Raw genomic sequence first — 18,775 nt, forward strand, 5'->3', positions numbered from 1 at the left:
AAGGGATGCTATGTCTAGCACTTGGAACAATATTTCTGTCTAATGTCTCTGTAGAATGTGTACAAAGCAGACCTGGATTGGCTGCGTGGCATTGGCTGGATGCCAGAAGGCTCAGTAGAAATGTCCAGGGTGAAGGGTGCTCAAGACCTGCTGAATGAAAGGCTCTACAGGACACGCCCAGAAGCCTTGAAATTCACTTCCATTGTCGACACGCCAGAGGTTGTCCTGGCAAAAGCCAATTCTCTGCAAATGAGTGAGGTAAGAACCATCCTACCGCCAGGCTCTCCTTTAGCAGGACTCTCTTCTCAGAAGATGCCACCCAAACGGAGCATCTGTGGATGAAACAGAGAAAGTAGATTGTTTCTCTTCAAAGACTTAAAGTGCTTGGAGCAACTCTAAGAATCTCTTAGTTTAGTTTAGTGAAGGCACATGCTAAGTAGAACTCTGACAAATGCCAAGGCGCCTTTCCCCTACCTCACACACAGACCTGGAAGCACTAAAGTGAAAAATTTCACTCCATTACAACTCAGGAAAGCAAATACTTATTACAAAACCTGTGGCATAATGCTACATGTTAAATGGTAGAACACTGTATTAGGGTTCTCCAGAGAAACAGAGCTAATAAGAGGTATGAGAGAGAGATTTATTTCATGGAATTGACTCACATGATTGTAGAGGCTGGCAATTCCAAAGTTTGCAGGGTAGGCCAGCAGCCTCAAGACCCAGGCAGGAGTTGCAGTTCAAGCCCAAGGTAGTCTGCTGGCAGAATTACTCTCGCTCAGGGGCGGTCAGTCTTTTTTCTCTTAAGGCCTTCATCTGACTGAACAAGCCCCCACATCACAGAGGGTAATCTGCTTTACCCAAAGTCTACTGGTATAAATGTTAATCTGATCTAAAAAATACCTTCACAGAAACATGTAGAATAATGTTTGACCAAATACCGGGGTACGCTGGCCTAGCCAAGCTGACACAAAAAACTAACCACTGCAAACCTATAACAACGTTTTCCCAGGTTAAATAGTTGCTAAGGCTTAATGTTTAGACATCCATCTCTATTGCTGTATTAAAATAATATTTTCCTTCTCTCCACAGAAACTATATCAAGAAGCCTGGAATAAAGATAAAAGCAACATAAGCATTCCTTCTGACATGCCAGTCATACTGCAAGCCCAAATCAATGCCATGCACATCAGCAATGTAAGAGGCATAAATATGAAGTGTAAATGTCTTTATGGGACAATATCTGTCGGCTTATGGGGTGTGTTATAATGGACAAATTACCTGCCTTAGAAATGTTGACAGCTTTGGGTGCTAGATACTTCCTCTTTGGCTACCATTCCCAATGCAGTATGAATGGAAATTCTCTTTCAAACATTAGTTTCGATACATATCTGGGCCCCTGCACTGCAAGAGGTGGGATACCTGAATCTCACTGGTGTCCTTCTTTCAACCTTGAAATCATTGTCCTATATCCAACGTCCACAGCTCAGTTTCATTGTATATTAATTGAGAGGAATGAAATCCCTAGTAAAGTGGCTCTTACACAAGTAAGTATAAGAGATAACAGTCTCTATTGTCTTGATACGTTCTTGGTTGATCCAGAACTTTCTTGTTTGACATTTCAAGGCCATAAGAAAAGTCAAACTTTTAATTATATGCAAAGTGTAGGATGGGTATGATATCTATGTCACATCCCTTTAGCAGGGACCTTTGAAATGTCAAAGGGCAACATTGGGAAAAAATCTTATCAAGTCTTATATGGTAACTTGATGAAGGTTCTCTAGGTTCACAGTTGATTCTTAGTTCCCATTACTGTATAATGGGATATTTTCACATTGTACTATATTGTGGTGAATGCAAATAATTCAAATATTAGTAGATTTAGATGTTTAGCTTTAAAATTGTAGTCACAAGTACCCTGCACTCCACAAAGTAAATAGGCAATAACCAAAAGAAGGACTCAGAAGTGACTGTTTTTTCTTATGCCGCCTTCATTTACATTGTGCTTTGTGATTCATATCATGACTCCTTTGAATATGTCTACTGATTTTCAATTCTTGTAAGCAAACCTGTGTTTTCCCTCAATAGAAACTCTACCAGAAAGACTGGGATGAGGCCAAGCAGAAAGGCTATGACTTGAGAGCAGATGCCATTGAAATCAAGCATGCCAAAGCCTCCAGAGAAATTGCCAGTGAGGTACAGCTCCTTCTGTTTCCTTGTGGATTTTCTTCTCTATACAACAAATAGAATATTTTTGAAGAATTTTGATTTGGTTTGATTTTTTTTAATTCTATGCAAACAATTGCATTTGCCTTGTGCTAAAGACTTTATTTTAAAATATTAAAATGGGATGAAAAACACTGAGGTAAACATAGGTGAAGGATATGTGTAAATACCTTCTAAGCTGTTTCTAAGTAGAAGTAAAATATCATGAAGATCTATACCAAATTCTGGGGAAAAATTCAGGAACCAATACAATGTGATTTTATCCCACAAATCTTTGGGACATTCTCCATAAATATAAATCACAGATGAAAGTTTGATACAAGACTTAAGACCGAGATCACATTTTATATATAAGATTTTATGCTGGAGGTGTATGTATACTCCTCTGAGTAACCCTTTGAAGTTCATTTAACAGTAGCTTTAAAATGTACCAGCAGTCAAAATAATTATTCTACCAAGGCCCCCCAGCTCCAAATCTTTAAGCTACCTTTGTTCCTTTTCTTCAAATTCTCCTCTAGTTTTTGTCTTAGTATCCAGCTGTCTCTTCCTTCTTACTTCTCATTTTTATCTCTAAAAAGGCATAGCCAATCCATAGTATCTGCATTATTCCCAGCTCTCTCTCTCTCCCTTTCTCCAAACTTTCCCATGTTATCCAAATATAGGAAAGAAACAGAAATGATCTTACTCTTGTCCTAAGACACTGAGAACAAGTGTGGAATAGGTGGAAACTCTTATCCACAGGCCTTTTGTTGTCATCTGCTGATTCAAACCAACAGCCTTGTCTTCCATTCCTGAAGCATGCTCCATTCTTGTCTGTCTCCAAAACCGCACATGTGACTTTTTCCTACCTGAAGTACCTTCAGTACCCTTGATACTGACCTAATTTCCACTTGCCAGGCAACCTTAGGGACAATGATTATCCCCATTGTGCCTTACTTTTCCCATTTGAAATATGTGATAATACTAATATCCACATCATAGAGATGTTCTGAGGATTAAATGAGGTTATAATTGCCATGATTCAACTATTTTTAACCAAAAAATTCAGCAATTTCATATGAATCAACCTAATACATTTGAAGCATTCATAATAGTGTCTGACATATAGTGATTGCTAGTAAATGTTAGCTATTATTTTTTTATTACTCTTGTTCACCATACTATTTCCCTCCTGATTTGTTCGTGTCCTCTGTGAAACTATCTAAAATAGCCCTAATTTCCTTAAAGAGAACTAAAATATATAATAACTACCAATTTGAGCCAATTTACATTAAGGCTAAAAAAATATTCCAAAACCATTTAATGAAAAGTCCTCTTCATACATTATGTCCATATGTCTTTTTATCTTATTTTTTACAACTTTAGTACAAATACAAAGAAGGTTACCGTAAGCAACTGGGCCACCACGTGGGTTTCCGCAGCCTACAAGATGACCCCAAATTGGTATGGTCTATACATGCTGCCAAGATCCAGAGTGACAGAGAATACAAGAAAGCTTATGAGAAGTCTAAAGGAATCTACAATACACCGTTGGACATGATGTCCATTGTTCAGGCCAAGAAATGCCAGGTCCTGGTTAGCGACATTGATTATCGCAATTATCTGCACCAGTGGACGTGTCTGCCAGACCAGAATGATGTGATCCAGGCGAAGAAAGCCTACGAACTGCAGAGCGATGTGCGTATCCTGTCTCCAGACTCTTGGGGAGATGTGTGTCTATGTGTTTAATCACAGAATATTCCTTAAGGATGTAATTTAAACAGTAATCTTAATAGAATCTAACATATTCTGTACTTTTCTGCAGAGTTTTCCTGAATATTTTCTATCTTATAGAGGATTCCTTCTTATAAGACCTTATTCATCAGATGAAAATCACTCTCTTATTCTATGTAACTAAGTAGAAAATTTCAATCCCAGTTGTCCTGATCCATTACATTTGCATGATCAGGTATCTAAATGTCAGAAACAGATGTAAGCATAAAAAAATGTTGGATTTCAAGTTTATCTGGCACACATAGGAAAAATGTGTGTATATATATATATATATATATTTAAATAATATGTTTAGAGAGAGAGAAAGAGGAGAGGTGTACATAGATATAAGTATGTATTTTGCTTTTCATTATACATGCTTCTAAGAAACTTTTTCTCCCAAATTCCTACAGAAGTTATCCCCAGTGGCACATAAAAGGCAGATTTCAAGTAGTGAGCACAGAAGCTCAACCTTGCATAAAAACAAAATTATGTGCCATTGCGGTCTGTCATTCCACAAGTGCTAGTTGTTAGCCCTGCTCCAGTTCCTGTAGGATACTCTGAACTTCTCCCAGAGATGTAACACTCAAATATTAACATCTAACATTGATCCTTGAGTTTCATGGGACTGGCCACCCAGCTGGTTTAAGTAGAGGTTGTGTGTGGTTTGCTGGCATCATGCTCTAGTAGGCAAATTGACTCTTCTGTACTCTGTGGTCCTCTCCTTCTCGTAGAACGTGTACAAATCAGACCTGGAATGGCTGAAGGGTATTGGATGGTTGCCAGAGGGTTCCGTGGAAGCGATGAGAGTAAAGAATGCCCAGAATCTCCTGAATGAAAGGTTGTATCGCACAAGGCCTGAGGCCCTCAAATTCACCAGCATTGTTGATACCCCTGAAGTTATTCTGGCAAAGATCAATGCTGTACAGATCAGTGAGGTAAGTCAATTGATGCTATGTTCAGACACATTGAAGAACTCTCAATAAAAATTATAATTGTGAACTTTAAACTGCTAACACCAGGATTAGAATCTTGAACATTCATGTATCCAGATAGAATTTCATATAGCCCATCAATTAACGGCATCAACATTTCATTTGTTTAGATAATTCTTTGGTCAATGTAAGTGTGGTAGGCATCTTCATGTTCCATATTCTCTGAAGTACACCTTGAACACCTTTTGTAGACCTTGCCTGTAATACAGGTCCACCAGTTAATACAATGATCACAAAACCGCCACCTTTTTACTGCTATTCAACGGTGAAATAAGTTGAAAGGTCCAGGGGCAGCCCCAATATTAGACATTATGACAGTTATTTAGGCCAAGAAAGCCAGGACTTGATTTGCAATGTGGATTATCATAATCACCTGCAATGAGAGCTTACCTGCCAGATAATTGCATGTGAATAAATAGAAGAGGATCTATTTACTATCATGTTTCTGACTCGTTTTACATTTATATTATAGCACACATGAATGTATTCTTCTTGCTGAAGTCACTTTTGGCACCTTCTAAATAAAAACACAGATAAAAAAAAAATGTGATCTCCATTTACATCTGAACACATCCAAAGAAAACCTTTAATTGTACCTGTAATTTTATTCATGTGGTAATTGGCTTACTTACTCATCACCGATCCTTTGTTTTTCATTTTTACCAGCCACTGTATCGTGACGCCTGGGACAAAGAGAAGGCAAATGTGAATGTACCGGCTGACACTCCATTGATGCTGCAGTCCAAGATGAACACCATGCACATCAGCAACGTAAGGCCCTGCACATCCACTTGCTTCACACAGTGTTGTCTGCCTCACCAAACCTCTCATCAAAATGCTCCAGAGAGCATTTAGCAAAAGGCATTTCCCTAATATTCCTTTTACTTCTAGTCTTTAATGATAAGTGTCGTTTATGTGTGCTCGCACACCTACATATGTGTTTATAATATAGAGATGTGTGTCCTTATCTTTGTTGGAAGGAAAAATGCGGTGGTTTATGCCAAACACACGACATCAAAACATATATATGCATGTATAGTAATACTTAGTTCTCTTTTTAGTGGCCTATCATTGATTTTTCCCTTTAAAAGCCAAACAATATGTATAATTTTTCTCATTTTCACATGATTTACTATCTTTTAAATTCCCTTCTTTAAAAAAAAGTTACTGGAAAAGAACTTTACTACATGTCATTAAAAATGTACTGGAGCTTAAGTTCAGTATGAAACCAGTCTATTTTATAAATCTTAAGGGGAGATTAATTTTTCATCGTAACTGTTAACATATTCTTGAACACATCGGTAATGCTGACTCAGTAGCTTCCTCTTCATATTGACTGTGGCACTGCAATCTCCGTTTGCAGAAACAGTATCAGCAAGCTTGGGAAGATGTCAAGATAACGGGTTATGACCTGAGAGCAGATGCCATCGGGATCCAGCATGCCAAGGCTTCCAGAGATATTGCCAGTGATGTGAGAGCTCCTCCTTGCCCAGCGTTAACAAACACTAATTCATAGACACTCAGAGAGTTAATACTGTACTAATCTTTAATTTAATTCCCCAGGAATTATATCTAATAGAATGAAGGGCATTGTTACTAGTGTCGTGCTTTAAAATCCCCAATTCAAGAACAACTTTGACAACAATTTGATGACCCACTTAACTTCTCTGCTTGGTTCTGCTCTCCGTATGTTTAAGCACAGATTTTTATTTTCTTTTCAATATCTTCTCAATATCAGTTAATGCATGAACACTTACAGAGATCCAGTGGGTACAAAGAACTCTACTGTTTGTTGAAGTGCAGCATACATAGGTGGTTCCTGTGATAATTTTATGCAGTACATGGACAAGCATTTTTAAAATAGTTACGTTGGTTTTGATGTGTGCTAGAAAAATACTGATTTTTTTCCCATTTAAATAGGAGTATAAATTTTAAAATAAAAATATTAGATAAGTTTAAACTTTAAAATATATTTATTTAGACAAAGAATCAAGTTGACAAAGTAAAGTGTGAAGTACAGGTGGTGCTTTGTGGCAAAACATGTGAGAATGGCAAACAGTGACTGAAGTCTGGGAAACAGTGGGCAACGCTATATTGGAATCCAGACGCACCATTGTTGCCTTTGAGGTGTTCACAATGTTTTCATGCTTACAGAAGACAAACCAATGTATCAAGAAGTATAAAACTTATAGTATGAATTCAAAGAAAAGCAGTGCCCCAAAAAGGGTAATGTAAGGGAGATGGAGTTATTTGAGTAGGCTGTCTAGAAAAAGTGAGTTTGGAGAAACAATTCTTCTTTCTTCTGTTCACATCCACCAGTATCTATACAAAACTGCTTACGAGAAACAGAAGGGTCATTACATTGGGTGTCGCAATGCCAAGGAAGACCCTAAACTGGTCTGGGCAGCAAATGTGTTGAAGATGCAGAATGACAGGCTGTACAAAAAGGCCTACAATGACCACAAGGCTAAGATCACCATCCCGGCAGACATGGTGTCCATCAATGCTGCCAAAGAAGGCCAGGCGTTAGCAAGCGATGTGGACTATCGCCACTACCTACACCAGTGGTCTTGCTTTCCTGACCAGAATGATGTGATCCAAGCCAGGAAAGCCTATGACCTGCAGAGTGATGTAAGTTGTTGCTTGTGGTGCCTGAGGGGTGAGCTATTGCCCAGGAAGACAGCCTTCCACAGCTTTGCCCGGTCACTCCTGCCAGTGCTGAGGAAAATGCAATTCTCCCTGCCTGAGCACTTACTTCCCTTTAGTACTTTACCAAGTTTATTAATCACAAGCCTTAATGCTGGGCTTATTCAGAGGGTTTTCATCTTCATTGCTACTGGTGCTACCAGAATTTTTCTATAGGTTTGTTAATGTGTGCACTGTTTGTAGTTTATTAAACATAGGCATCTTCATGGTTCTTCAATTGAATGATAGGGGCTGTCTTCCTTGAAATTAATTTGAAAGGTTAGCAGCATGCTCCAAACTCACTAGGTTCCCTGAACTTGGTATTCTTCACAACACTGTTTTATTAATTTACCTAAAGTATTTTTAGATTTACTTATCTTTTTGCGGATTTAATCTTTTGAAAATGATGAATTCCATCAGGATGTTTGTTTCTTGTACAGAATTAATACCTTTTAATTATCTGAACATGATTGCCTTAAGCTTCAGGAGATGTTTTCTCATAATGAATGAGTTTGTTATAGAAAAGTATATCCATCATTTGAAATGAATTGCCAACTGGTGGATTTAGTACCATTTCTAGATAAATTCAGTCTCTTCATTATCCTGAACCACGTTAGTATATTAAGGAATGCATATCAATGAAGTTCTTAAAGAATGAGGAAGGGAAGCTTCAAAACCTGTATGTAATCCTCTTCAAGAATCCCTTCTCCCAAATTTTGGGTACCCACAATACTTTACACACTAAAACATATAACATTCTTCATTAAGGTAGAAATTTCCCTACATTTTCACTCCTCTTACTCTTTATTTTAGTTTGATATTTGTATCCTATTAAACAGTTATTAAAATACCATTTCTGAAGAACACAGTGGGTTATTTTATGAAATTAATAGTTGGTGTTTCACACAGAGCAATTATATCTGGTTAACCACTTAACATATACCTGACCAAACAGGTTTAGACAGCCAAGAAAATGCAAATTCCAATTCAAAGAGAAGTGCTATCTTGGAAAAAGAAAACTCAGTTGAGATCAAAATTGTGGAAGTAAGGATTACATTCTTAATTATCCCTTTAAAAGTAATTATTAAACACACCATGTGCCAGGTCTTGTGCTAAGCCCTAAAGGTACAATGGGGAATAAAGAAGAACAAGACAAACTTCCTGACTTTAGGGAGTTCACACTGATAAAAAGGAACAGATGTTAACTAGAGAATATCCATAAAAATGGGATGGCTGAGGAAGAATGATCATGGCACTATGAAAAATGAGGTGGGGAAAGCTTCTCTGGGAAAGCACTGATTTAGGAGTAAGAAGGGAGAGCATGAGTTTGTTCCATGAGGAGGACACAGGGTGCGTTCCTGCAGAATGACCAATGTATGCAAAAGGGGTGGTATGCAAACCACAAACTGAAAGGCCAGCGTGGTCAGAACACATGGGTAAAAGGGAAGCACGTATAAAATGAGGCTGGAAGAATAGGTAGGGACTGATGCTAGACCATCATCACCTTCTAATCTATGTTAAGATTTTGATCTTTATCCTGAGACCAGTGAGAAACCATAGGTTGGGGGTATGTTGTGACATCAAATCTGAATGGTGAATTTTGTAAAGATCATTCTGGCTGTTGTGTGGAGAACTTGCTGGAGAGCCTATTATTATTGCTTTAAAAGTCCACCTTGGCTAGTGTGATGATTACCAAAATATTCAAAAATCTTCCACACATCCCCTAAGCAAAGCACTCCTTCTGCATCCTTCTGCTTTCTAGACTATGCACAGGCACCCCAACACAGAGCCCCTGCCACGGAAAACAAAGTAGGACAAAACACTGCTATGCATATGAGGAATTATTTTTGTCAGGCCCATGCTCGGCTTTATCATTGTTTGTGGAAGAGAAAATGCAACATGAAAAACTGCTTCCTTACTTTACCACGATTTAAAAAAAAACAAAACCCTGCCTCTCCTAACTTTGTTTTCTTTCCCAGGCCATCTATAAGGCTGACTTGGAGTGGCTGCGTGGCATCGGCTGGGTGCCCGAAGGGTCTCCCGAAGTACTGAGAGTGAAAAATGCCCAGCATATCCTACAAGACAGTGTCTATCGGACACCTGTGGTGAAACTCAAGTACACAAGTATCGTTGACACACCTGAAGTTGTTCTTGCTAAATCAAATGCTGAAAATATTAGTATTGTAAGTCACATTTTTCTTCTATATTAAAATTAAGTTCATGTTATAGAAAATGATAATTAACCTGGTAATCCATTTGTAAGATAATAATATTGATGATAGCAAAGATTTTAATAAGTAATATTGATACAGTTGTTTTGTTATTGCTTACTAATTTTAAACCAAAACTCAAAGTATGAATAAAAGGTATTAATACAGATTTCATATCAAATTTGAGTAACTTATGTGAAAAGATTCTGGAAACTTTTACCTTAGTATGAAAAGATCTTGGATCAGAAAAATCGAAAGTTGTGCACTACAACTAGCAAAATGACAAATTGTGAAGTAATTTTGTTATCATTGGTTCTTTCCATAGCCAAAGTACAGAGAAGCTTGGGACATGGATAAAACTTCAATCCACATAATGCCAGATACTCCAGAAATTAATCTCGCTAGAGCCAACACTCTTAATATGAGCAATGTAAGTACTGCAACAGATTCCCTTTTTGTTTGGAAAGTCACCCAATTGGTATGAAGATATCACTAGGGAACTCTTCATAGCCAGGGAAGAGAAGATTGAGTGGGCAAGGAGGCCCTTGACCAGGAGTGAGGAGAGGGGCAGACCCCTGGCTTTCAGTCACTGGGCAAGGCCAATTATGGTGAAGCAATGTCAACATGACAGAAGAGAGAAGGGAACAAGGGCAAGAAAGATAATGAAAGAGGAATGAAGAGACACACAAAGAAGAAAGGGGAATTAACAACAGATTCAGAAGAGCACAAAATAATTATGAGAGTTCTTTTCACAACTTTATACAAATTAATTTTAAAACCCAGATCTATAGGGGATTTTTAAGAAAGTTATAAATTACTAAAATTGAGCCCAGAAAAAGAATAAAAACATATTGCAAGAAATTAATAGGTTATTAAAGACTCTCCTTCCTCCTCTCTGATATCAGGGTCACCCAGAATGATTTCATAGGGGAATTCTTTCCAAACCTCAAAAAATAAACAAACTGACAGAGAGCCTAATGAAACAAGGAAAGCCATCACCGTTATCAAAACTTGTCAAAGATAGTTCCACAAATGAAAACTGTAGACCATTAATAATGGGGAAAATCTTAAATGAAATATTAACAAATCAAATTCAGTAACACATGAATATGATATGATACAAACAACTAGGGTTCATTCAGGAATGCCAAGAGTGTTCTGTATTCAGAAACCTAATAATGTGATAAAACAAAAGAGAAAAATCATATGCTCATTGTATTAGATTTAAAAAGACATGTGGCAGGGAGGGGGAAGGGTAAGCTGGGACCAAGTGAGAGAGTGACATGGACTAATGTACACTACCAAATGTAAAATAGATAGCTAATGGGAAGCAGCTGCATAGCACAGGGAGATCAGCTCAGTGCTTTGTGACCCACCTAGAGGGGTGGGAGGGAGACGCAAGAGGGAGGGGATATGGGGATATATGTATACATATAGCTGATTCACTTTGTTATACAACAGAAACTAACACACCATTGTAAAGCAGTTATACTGCAATAAAGATGTTTAAAAAAAAAAAAAAAGACGTGTGGGACTTCCCTGGTGGCACGTGGTTAAGAATCTGCCTGCCAATGCAGGGGACACGGGTTCGAGCCCTGGTCCGGGAAGATCCCACATGCCACGGAGCAGTTATGCCCATGTGCCACAACTACTGAGCCTGCGCTCTAGAGCCCGTGAGCCACAACTACTGAGGCCAGCGCGCCTAGAGCCCATGCTCCACAGCAAGAGAAGCCACTGCAATGAGAAGCCCACGCACCACAACAAAGAGTAGCCTCTGCTTGCCACAACTAGAGAAAGACCCCATGCAGGAACAAAGACCCAACGCAGCCATAAATAAATAAATACTGATGAATTAAAAGAAATTTTTTTAAAAGACGTGTGAGCAAATCCAATATCCATTCTTATTTTTTAAAATAAAATCTTAGCAAAATAAGAATAAATGAATATTTTCTTGTCATAACTAAGAATAAATCTCATATCAAAGGCCAGCCACATCCTCAAGTAAGTAAGCTTCTCAGTCAAGTCAGGATACCCATAACATTACCATTTATTAATATTTGCTGGAAGTAGCTAAGTGATAAGCTTCTTATTCACAGCAAAATAATTACATAAGAATAAGTATAAGAGATAAATATTGGAAAGAACAAGGCAAAATTATCATTATTTGCAGAATAAATCATTACATGCCCAGGGAAAGGAAGAGTATCAACTAAAAAGTCTATTAGATAAAAAGAGAATTCGCTTACATGGCTAGCTTCACAGTTTAAGAAAGTTCAAGAAATGTACCACCTTCATAGATCACAGAGATTTTTCTGTGTGTAGAACAAGTATGACCTTAGAAGAAGGATACTACCTTAATGCAGTCCACCATGGCTTGTAACTTGGCATCTTTCAAAACATAATAAATCTTTGTGAGAGAAGGAGCCTTCAAGCAAAGATTACTCACCATATGCCAAACTGCACCACCAACTCTATTGTAATGAGCCTCTTGGGAGCTAATTTTTTCCAAGGGCTGGGAAGAAAACAAAATTTTGAGGCATTGCTACATTCTTTTTTGGACCAGAATCAGTATATGGTGCAGTGTACTCTTACTGCCAAGTGACTGGATGAAGAAACAGCCAGCTCGTCACTGCAGTGTAGTCTCCTCACCCTCTTCCTTCTGAGCCATAGGTATCTTTGGCAGGGGAATTCTGAAAGTCTCATGGGCTCTCTTTTACATGATAAGTTTCTCAGCTGGAAATACCAGAACCCTACCATTAATATCATGATAAAAGCAAGACTAGTAATTGAAACTATGCCAAAAGTAAAGTTGTTAAATTTAGGTATTTAGATACTAATGAGAATGACTTTTGTTTTGGAAGAAATCAAACATCCTATTTGAATGTTAACCAAAATATACACTTTCTTCATACATGATGTTGCCAGCAGTATAATCTCGATAAAATCCACTATTTTAAATTATTTCCATCATTTAGAAAGTACAACTTTTGCAGAATATTTGTATATCATTTTATGGGTAACCAAGCAAATCCATGTTAAATTAATTCATTTAATCTTCACACTAATCACACGGGTAAGACTGTTATTTTGTTTGTATCATATGGGAAAGCTGAGACTTAAAAATATTAAGGAATTTGCCCACATTCTCAAAATTAGTACGTGAAGAAGTTAGGTCTCAAGCCCAATTTTTTTTGTAGTTCAAATAAAAAATATATTTGACCACATAAACAAAAAAAATACATAAGAAAAAATAGTGTAACAGTATATGTAATAAAACAAAATAAATTTTAAAAGTTTAAATAACATAATTACAAATTTGCATGAAATATTCTCTAGTGTAATACATCTAAATGTGGAGAACACTTTTTTCTTTTGTACAAAAAAACAAGTCAAATGTTAAAACTGGACCACCCAAAATTCATACAAAAACTTGAATGAAAATTCATATAAAACTTGTCCATTACAAGGACAAAATTTATCTAAGCACTCATTTTTCAAATATGAAAAGGCCATGAAACTGTCAATGATTGAAATTCACTTCTCCTTTCTGCACTGTTCAAGCTCCCATAGTGATAGGTATGATTTCTGATTTATACATTTAAATTACTCTTATTTCTGAGCCTTTCTGACATCGTCAGTACAGAAGGTATCCACTTAAATGTGAATATATTTTTAGAAGGCTATCTGTAAATCAGTCACTACTTTAACTGACTTCTCTTTACAAACAAAACAGTGCTGCACTTAGAAAATAGCCGTTACATCCAATGGTGCTTCAGAAAGAAAATCTAACATTCCCAAAAAATATGCATCATCAATCGTATTAGAAGATCTAAGAAACCATACAGAGAGGAAAAAAACTCAAATGTAAAATGTTTATAATTCTGAAGATTAAAAAATGAATTAGTTAAAGAGAATTATTAAACTAGAGAAATTCAATACTAGCCTGCCAATGTCTGAACTTAAACATATCCCAGTACCACTAATACACCAATACAAGAAGCAGATAAACCCTTTTACATAAACCATGAACAACTACATCAAAGCTGTAATTCAAAAAAAAAAGAAAAGAAAGAACTCTTGTGCAGCCCAGATCTTTGGATTCCAGATATGATTTTGTTCTCCAGTACATTGGTACAGAATGATTCTTTCACCTATTCCTTTTTTAAACTGGTTCTGGGACTTCAAAAATGGCACCCCTCTGATATTAATTCTACTTGAACCCTTGGAGTCATTAGTAAGTTTGAATCTGGAACGATACCTTATCTTTCCTCCTCTTCAGAAAATTTACCGCGAAGGTTGGGATGAGATGAAAATGAGCTGTGATGTACGGCTGGACGCCATCCCCATCCAGGCCGCCAAGGCCTCCAGGGAGATCGCCAGTGATGTGAGTATGCCCTTGTTTAACTCCTCAGTTTTTCAAACAAATGCCCTAGGTACACTGAGAGTTCATGCTGTGATCCATCTGCTTTGTTTTTCTGTCTCCAGTATAAATACAAGCTTGACCATGAGAAGCAGAAGGGACACTACGTGGGTACCCTCACAGCCAGGGATGACAACAAGATCCGCTGGGCCCTCATAGCTGGCAAGATTCAGAATGAAAGAGAGTACCGGCGGCACTGGGCCAAATGGAAGTCTAAGTTCCACAGCCCTCCAGATATGCTTTCCATCACGCACTCTAAACATTGCCAGGCTCTGGTCAGCGACATTGACTATCGCAATTACCTGCACCAATGGATGTGCGTGCCTGACCAGCAGGACGTGATTCAGGCCAGGAAAGCCTACGATCTGCAAAGTGATGTGAGTGGGCTGCGTTTTAGCCTGAGCTCTTGCATCATTTTCCCATGACTCCCAGAAAGTTTATGTCATTAAATCCTTGCATCATCACTTCACATCTTTATATAGCGAAGAATTTGGTTTTGGTTAGACCTTATAGTATGGTATCAAAATCACCAGAGCCATGAAGGATCTGGACTTTGTATCAAGAAATAAGTGGTAGTGTGAATATAGTTCTTAACTGTTTCCGGTTAAAGACAGCTACTCTGAAAATATTATTTTAATAGAATTTAAGTAGCAACAGAGGTTTAAATTGTAACTAAAATATCAGCAGTCCATGGTCAGGATGTAGTCACAGATATGTTATTTTAGTTGACACAGTATTTTTAAATGTTGAATTAAGTTGCCAAGGCTTTTAAATCAGGGAATTTTGTGTACAAATCTAGGGGTTCCCATTTTTATTGAAAAAAAATCAGAGGATGCAGCTCCAGACATGCATTAGCCCTTGCAACAATAACCTGGATCTGAATTGAGGCTAACCCCCTTTAAATAGCAAATAAGTCCCCAGCTGGTTTGTCGTACCACCTGGCCTCATAGTTAATTTACTTATGTTACTTGTCTGGCTGCTTGAGTATGTCATTCTTAAAATGCATTTCTCCATCAGACCAATGGATAGAATAAATATGACCAGGGTCACTGACTTCTTCCTGGTCTTATTTTCACAGGCTATTTACAAGGCTGACTTGGAATGGTTACGTGGGATCGGCTGGATGCCAGATGATTCTGTTTCTGTCAGTCATGCCAAGCACGCTGCAGACATCTTCAGTGAGGTATGCCAGGATCTTATCCTGCCATTCAGCACATTTCCTAAGAGACTGAGCAAAAACTATACGAGCCAAAATGCAGTCATTCCCCATCAGCAGTTTTAACAACTTCAATTGCTGTCATTTAAGCCAGACGTACATTTTTCCAAAATAATCCTGTACTGTCCCTTTCACATTATGTAATCACATCCATCTACGCTCAACAATGCTTAGAATTGTATAAATAGAAAACTTCTTTTGTCAGCAATGGCAATACACTTGAGAGAAGTTTGTCCAGTTGAAAAAAAAAAATGAACTGAGTTCACATAATGATACATTACATGGCTTTGGGAGCTAACCAGATCTGCTACTTTAAAATCTGTGGAAGGTGTAAGAAGGCAACCCATTTGTTAAAAAATAAAATGCTAAGAAGAAAGCCAAATTGCCAGGAAGATGCCATTGACATACGGCATTCTATGCCTCTAGTAGAGAAAGGGTCCTTAAATGCAGCATATCTTTATCAACTCACACAGGACCAGAGACTACAGCTATCTAAAAGATATTTTCTTTCCCATAGAGAAAATATCGCACAAAAATAGAAACTCTCAACTTTACTCCCGTGGATGACAGAGTTGATTACGTGACAGCAAAACAAAGTGGTGAAATCCTAAATGATGTAAGTACATGACTGTCATTCTAAAATTGCTCGGTTGGGAAGACACCATTTCCAAAGCTTTTCCACTTACTTACACTCAGCGTGCAGTCATTGTCTGAGATACAGATTGTAAACGTTGAGACGAATGATGCTAGCATTTGCTTGGACAACATTATGTTTTCTTAATATCAAAGAACTTACCAACTTTCTTCTCATTTCTAGATTAAATACCGAAAAAATTGGAATGACACCAAATCAAAGTACACCCTCACAGAAACCCCTCAGCTGCACGCTGCCCAGGAGGCAGCCCGAATACTAGACCAGGTATGGATTTTACCTGGATGCCTGGCACTTTGTGTGGGGACAGAGGACCATAACATAACAATAGGAGACTTATCCCTCCATTCTGACTCCTTGGTTTAACCCTTTGTCCTGGCTCTCTGTCTTTTAGTATCTCTACAAGGAAAGCTGGGAGAAACAAAAAGCCACAAGTTACATTTTGCCTCCGGATGCTGTGCCGTTTGTTCATGCCCATCACTCTGGTGACGTTCAGAGCGAGGTAATTTATGCTGATATGAGTGTGCTTTGCAAAGGCTGGACCTTCCCTGTGCAGGAACCCATTTATGCTAAGGCATGTAGCGTAATGGAGAGTTCCTTGTTGGCTGGCAGGCCTGGCCAGGTTTGGGGATGGTCAGGGTACCTGCTCCCTTCTGGTCCTTTTCCCATGGGCTTTTGGCATTCTTCATCTTTTTTTTCTTGGCTTCTTTAAAAACTATCGTTTGAAGTCTTTGTTTTTTCTTCTATTCCCTGCTTCCCTAAAATCTCTAAGCTTTCAAATACAATATTGCCAGAATTAGAAAATAAGTGTATATTTTTCTATTTTTAAATTGATATTTCTTCATATCTATTTATTTCAATGTTTCTGTTTTGTTTTTTAGCAAAGTGGTAAAAATAGATTTTATTTAAAAACTATAGTAAAAGGGGAAAAGCAACCTCATTACAGAACTGGGCTCAAGTCCAAATACAGAAAGGACAATTGAAGATTTATAGCCAAGGAACAGTGAGGGGTCCAGTGGACGGAAAGTTACTAAAAGGAGATATCAAGGATAGGGGGATTCCTGCTAAACTCTGCTAAAATTTAACAGAATTTTTGCTAAAACTGGGCTATGCAGCCCCAGCAAAGACAGAGACCAAAGTGGAGCCCTCATCAAGAAGAGGGCCCAGGGGAGCCTGACTAAAGTTTGATCAGTGAGAGAGCCTGTCAGTACTTACATGGTTCTCCTTAAATAATTACATCTACTGAGCGAAATAATGATTACTTTATTTCTATTATTTTATACAAAAGATTTATATATAATCTTGCAATTATTTCGTGCAATCTTGTTGCTCTTTCCCTTTTACTTTTAAAAAAAAATATCTTTATTGGAGTATAATTGCTTTACAATGTTGTGTTAGTTTCTGCTGTACAACAAAGTGAATCAGCTATATGTATACACATATCCCCATATCCCCTTCCTCTTGAGCCTCCCTCCCACCCTATTTCAGTGTTTTTTGATATTTATTCTTGGGGGAGTAACACAAAAAGCTGGGGGACTGAGTTTGCTGATGTTTCAAGCCCCCTTTGCCTTGTGTGCTTGTCAAAGCTGATGGGATCTCTGTTCCTCTTCCCACCAGCTGAAATACAAAGCTGACCATGTCAAGCAGAAAGGTCATTATGTTGGTGTCCCGACGATGAGAGATGATCCTAAACTGGTTTGGTTCGAGCACGCAGGCCAGATTCAGAATGACAGACTATACAAAGAGCACTATCATAAAACAAAGGCCAGAATCAATATACCTCCTGACATGGTGTCGGTGTTGGTGGCCAAGGAGGGGCAGGCCCTTGTCAGTGATACTGATTACCGGAATTACCTGCACCAATGGACGTGTCACCCTGACCAAAATGATGTTATTCAGGCAAGGAAGGCCTATGACCTACAAAGCGATGTAAGTGATTTTTGTTTCTTAATTATCTAGAAACGTATGGTCTACTCTGAGAATCATAAGCAGCATTCTAGAACCACCAGTCTATGACACTTTGGACCATAAATACTTAGTTTGCTCTCAGAAGGTAATTAAGACTGGATATGAAGCAGAGAAAGGTTGGGAGCAGTGACGGACAGCTTTGCCTACTGACTGTGCATTTCTGAATAACTTTCAAAGTCAATTTTTTAGAAATCTGCTTTTGTACCATCTCTGCCATCAACAGCTCCTCACATTTGCGTGGAAAATTATCAACTGATTTAAAATAATAATTGGCTGGGGTGGGAGCTGAGATGGAGTTGGGATTTTGACTATATTAGATGATAGTATAGTCAGGGACCTGGGAATGCCTCCTTCTTGCTTTGCTGAGCGTCTCCTTCCTCATGGCATTTATGAAGGAGTTGCTTACAAGGGATCAAAGCAAAGAGGACACAATGTACTGAGGAGCTGCATGAGGCCCAGAATCCCTTATGCAGAGTTTAAAGCTGGGATGGAGAATATATCTCAGGCCACCTCCCATTGATGGCTGAATCAAGATCTCTACCTGCCACCAGCAGTCTTTAGGAAACAGAAACACAATGCATCGATGTGATGCTCAGGTGCGCCGAGGAGCTAACCCTACCTGGGTCTTCTGATAATTACCAAAACAGAAAC

General features: G+C 38.2%; 1 protein-coding gene across 1 annotated transcript in view; it reads left to right on the forward strand.

Annotated features, from left to right (window-relative positions):
- The window catches only part of NEB (nebulin), a 274,540-nt gene that overhangs the window by 183,558 nt on the left and 72,207 nt on the right, over positions 1–18,775 (forward strand). The window contains exons 86-102 of the mRNA XM_089916822.1: positions 55–258; positions 1,093–1,197; positions 2,089–2,196; positions 3,592–3,903; positions 4,713–4,916; positions 5,640–5,744; positions 6,337–6,444; positions 7,293–7,604; positions 9,638–9,841; positions 10,194–10,298; positions 14,148–14,252; positions 14,354–14,665; positions 15,367–15,471; positions 16,022–16,120; positions 16,322–16,423; positions 16,551–16,658; positions 17,774–18,085. Of these exons, the coding sequence (XP_089772948.1) occupies positions 55–258; positions 1,093–1,197; positions 2,089–2,196; positions 3,592–3,903; positions 4,713–4,916; positions 5,640–5,744; positions 6,337–6,444; positions 7,293–7,604; positions 9,638–9,841; positions 10,194–10,298; positions 14,148–14,252; positions 14,354–14,665; positions 15,367–15,471; positions 16,022–16,120; positions 16,322–16,423; positions 16,551–16,658; positions 17,774–18,085 (2,910 nt within the window). The remainder of the gene's footprint in view (positions 1–54; positions 259–1,092; positions 1,198–2,088; positions 2,197–3,591; positions 3,904–4,712; positions 4,917–5,639; positions 5,745–6,336; positions 6,445–7,292; positions 7,605–9,637; positions 9,842–10,193; positions 10,299–14,147; positions 14,253–14,353; positions 14,666–15,366; positions 15,472–16,021; positions 16,121–16,321; positions 16,424–16,550; positions 16,659–17,773; positions 18,086–18,775) is intronic.

Source organism: Delphinapterus leucas, chromosome 8 (genome assembly GCF_059928025.1).
Source record: "Delphinapterus leucas isolate spDelLeu-1000000601 "Yukka" chromosome 8, BTC_Dleu_Yukka2, whole genome shotgun sequence".
NCBI lineage: Eukaryota > Metazoa > Chordata > Mammalia > Artiodactyla > Monodontidae > Delphinapterus > Delphinapterus leucas.